Raw genomic sequence first — 3,429 nt, 5'->3', positions numbered from 1 at the left:
CCCTGCATTGATGGGGCATGCCAGTTTTGAGTTTGTCAAAAGAAAAGCGGGATCAAACAGCATTAAGATTAAACTTCAGCAATTGCCAACATGGGTATAAAGCTTGGAGCTTGATCTGGGCCTCCACTGACACCGTGGTTATGATTCACGATCCCGCAGCGCTGGGAGGTACGCAGAGGAGGGAACTGAGGCTGACTGAGGAGGTGGCTCTGCAGGGGAGCAGGGACCCTAAGCTCCACAGGGATGATGTGCGCTGGCAGTGTTGCGTTCGCGTTCTTTGCCAAGCTGCTACTGTCTCACCCTCCAATCAGGCCGCGGACCCCGAGCCAGCCCCTTGTAAGCCGGTGTGCGCGCCCGCGCGCGCTCCGTCGCCAGTAACCGAGTGAGGTGGAGATTACGGTCTTAGAAAGGGCAGGCTTCTAGAACTCACTGCTCAGGCTAGCCCGCGCTCAGCCCGGCCCCGCAGACTGCAGTCGGCCCTGGAGGGGGCGCCCTCGTTGAGTGCGCGCCCTGCGCCGCCGCCTAGGGCTCCTCCCCGGCGCCGCCGGCAGGTTCGCCCAGGCGGCCGCGGGCTCCGGCTGCCGGCCCGCTCCCCCGGGCCCGCGGCTCCAGGCCTGCGGGCGCCCCGCCCCGCTGCGCCCTCCCCGCTGCGCTACTGGACTCAAGTTGGAAGCCGAGCCCGGGCGGCGGCACTTGCGCCAAGCGCTCCGCGGCGGCGGCGGAGACGCTGCACCGGCGAGCGGGGAGGGCGAGGCGGCGCCCGCACGGCCAAACGCGGACCTCGGGGGGCGCACTCGGGAACAGCAGGAGGACCGCGGGTGTCGGCGCCCAGCCCCGCAAAGTAAAGTTGCAGGGACCCGGAAGAACGGCAACCTGCGCCCCGGCTCGCTTAGCCCCAGCCAGCCCTTTGGGAAGCAGAGCGTCCGGGCCGCCGCCTGCAGCCTGCAGCCCAGTCGGGCACCCGGACCGTGGAGCCGCTTGCATGCATCAGCTTGGACACTACATCTCCGTGGGCTGGCGGCCGGGACGCTCCCACTGAACCCAGGCCGAGGGCGGGGCCGGGCGAGGACCCGGGACCTACCCCCCTTCCCCCCCACCGCCGCGTCGCCGCGCTCTCTGGGCACCTCCAGCTCTGCACTTACGCGCGCGGCAGCTGCGGGGAGCCCGGCAGCCACGCTCTCCGGCGTGCCACCCGCCCGCCGGGCCACCACGGCCGAGGGCCGGCTGCGGGGCTTCGTGGCCCCCAGCCGGCGCGCCGGAGGAGCAGGCGGCAATGCAGACGCCGACTCTGGCTGTGGGGCGCCCGAGCTGCCGAGGCTGCGCCCCGGCTCCTGGCAGGACCGCGTAGCTCTCGGGAGGACCATGGCGTCCCCAGCGCTGGCCGCGGCGCTGGCGGCGGCGGCGGCTGAGGGCCCCAACGGGAGCGACGCGGGCGAATGGGGTAGCGGCGGGGGTGCCAATGCCTCGGGGACCGACTGGGGGCCACCGCCGGGCCAGTACTCCGCAGGTGCTGTGGCAGGGCTGGCAGCCGTGGTGGGTTTCCTCATCGTTTTCACCGTGGTGGGCAACGTGCTCGTGGTGATCGCTGTGTTGACAAGCCGAGCGCTGCGCGCCCCGCAGAACCTCTTCCTGGTGTCTCTGGCCTCAGCTGACATCCTGGTGGCCACACTGGTCATGCCCTTTTCGCTGGCCAATGAGCTCATGGCCTACTGGTACTTCGGGCAAGTGTGGTGTGGTGTGTACCTGGCACTGGACGTGCTCTTCTGCACCTCGTCCATCGTGCACCTGTGTGCCATTAGCCTGGACCGCTACTGGTCGGTGACGCAAGCGGTAGAGTACAACCTGAAGCGCACGCCGCGCCGTGTCAAGGCCACCATCGTGGCCGTGTGGCTCATCTCGGCTGTCATCTCCTTCCCGCCTCTCGTCTCTTTCTACCGCCGGCCCGACGGCGCCGCCTACCCGCAGTGCGGCCTCAACGATGAGACCTGGTACATCTTGTCCTCCTGCATAGGCTCCTTCTTCGCGCCCTGCCTCATCATGGGCCTGGTCTATGCGCGCATCTACCGCGTGGCCAAGCTGCGCACGCGTACGCTCAGCGAGAAACGCGGCCCCGCCGGCCCCGACGGCGCGTCCCCGACCACAGAGAATGGGTTGGGCAAGGCGGCGGGGGAGAATGGGCATTGCGCGCCCCCGCGCACTGAAGTGGAGCCGGATGAGAGCAGCGCGGCGGAGAGGCGGAGGCGCCGGGGAGCGCTGCGCAGAGGAGGACGGCGGCGAGAGGGTGCAGAGGGGGACACGGGCAGTGCGGACGGACCGGGACCTGGGCTGGCGGCCGAACAGGGTGCTCGGACGGCGTCTCGGTCCCCAGGACCCGGAGGGCGCCTGTCGCGGGCCAGCTCGCGCTCCGTCGAGTTCTTCCTGTCGCGTCGGCGCCGGGCGCGCAGCAGTGTGTGCCGCCGCAAGGTGGCCCAGGCGCGCGAGAAGCGCTTCACCTTCGTGTTGGCGGTGGTCATGGGCGTGTTCGTACTGTGCTGGTTCCCCTTCTTCTTCAGCTACAGCCTGTATGGCATCTGCCGTGAGGCCTGCCAGCTGCCAGAACCGCTCTTTAAGTTTTTCTTCTGGATCGGCTACTGCAACAGTTCGCTCAACCCGGTCATCTACACTGTCTTCAATCAGGACTTCAGGCGCTCTTTCAAGCACATCCTCTTCCGTAGGAGGAGAAGGGGCTTCAGGCAGTGACCCTCTGGCCGCCTGGACTTGGCCCCACTGACCTCCTGGACAGCTCCGAACTCGGGTAGATAGGGGGACCAACCAGTGTGGCTTCTCCAGAGTTCCAGGGCGGACTTCAGGGCACAGGGTGGAATGTGGCCAGCAGGAACTGGGAGAGAGACAACTGGGCCTCTGGGAGTGGGGAGGAGAAAGGGAGACCCTTTGCCTTCCCATCTCAGCGAGGGGCTGTGGCTAGATCCAGTTCCTAAGAAGGCTTCTGTGGAGTGTGGCTGTGAACTTAGGGTTTTAGAGCTCAGACAACTGCACCAGAAAGGAGACCCCCCCCCAACTCTCGGTCTTCCCTGTGAGCAAGGGCTGACTTCCTATGACCTGAAAAAGGCATCTGTCTGGGGGAGGAGAGATAGCACAGGCAATCTCTGGTTACTGAGAGTGTTTGCCAAATACAATGACAGCCAAACAAAACCAAACTTTTTTTTTTAAATAAACCTTTGTAATCTAAGTGTTAGGTGCATTGGTCAGTCCTTAAGCCAGGGTGTGAGAGAACTCTCCAGATCTTCCCCTGAGAGCCCGGCATAGGCACACACCAGAGTATAGAGTGCTCTGAAAACTGGAGTTCTAACTGCCTTTCTTTCATGAGGAAGAGAGGGGTCTCCTTTAAACGGTTAAAGGCTTTGGGTATATGCAAAGTATATACTCCAA

General features: G+C 65.2%; 1 protein-coding gene across 1 annotated transcript; it reads left to right on the top strand.

Moving 5' to 3' along the window:
• The first annotated feature begins 690 nt into the window (after positions 1 to 690).
• Positions 691 to 3,229, top strand: Adra2c (adrenoceptor alpha 2C). The gene has a single exon (XM_032916841.1). The coding sequence runs from the start codon at positions 1,363 to 1,365 to the stop codon at positions 2,737 to 2,739; it is 1,377 nt and encodes a 458-aa protein (XP_032772732.1). The 5' UTR covers positions 691 to 1,362; the 3' UTR covers positions 2,740 to 3,229.
• Positions 3,230 to 3,429: the final 200 nt, after the last annotated feature.

This window comes from Rattus rattus, chromosome 11 (genome assembly GCF_011064425.1).
Source record: "Rattus rattus isolate New Zealand chromosome 11, Rrattus_CSIRO_v1, whole genome shotgun sequence".
NCBI classification, from domain to species: Eukaryota; Metazoa; Chordata; class Mammalia; order Rodentia; family Muridae; genus Rattus; species Rattus rattus.
This window is presented reverse-complemented; position numbering and strand designations above follow the sequence as displayed.

What these genes read in the sequence shown, in the direction of transcription:
- Adra2c (XM_032916841.1), top strand. Translation starts at nt 1,363, where the DNA reads ATGGCGTCCCCAGCGCTGGCCGCGGCGCTGGCGGCGGCGGCGGCTGAG.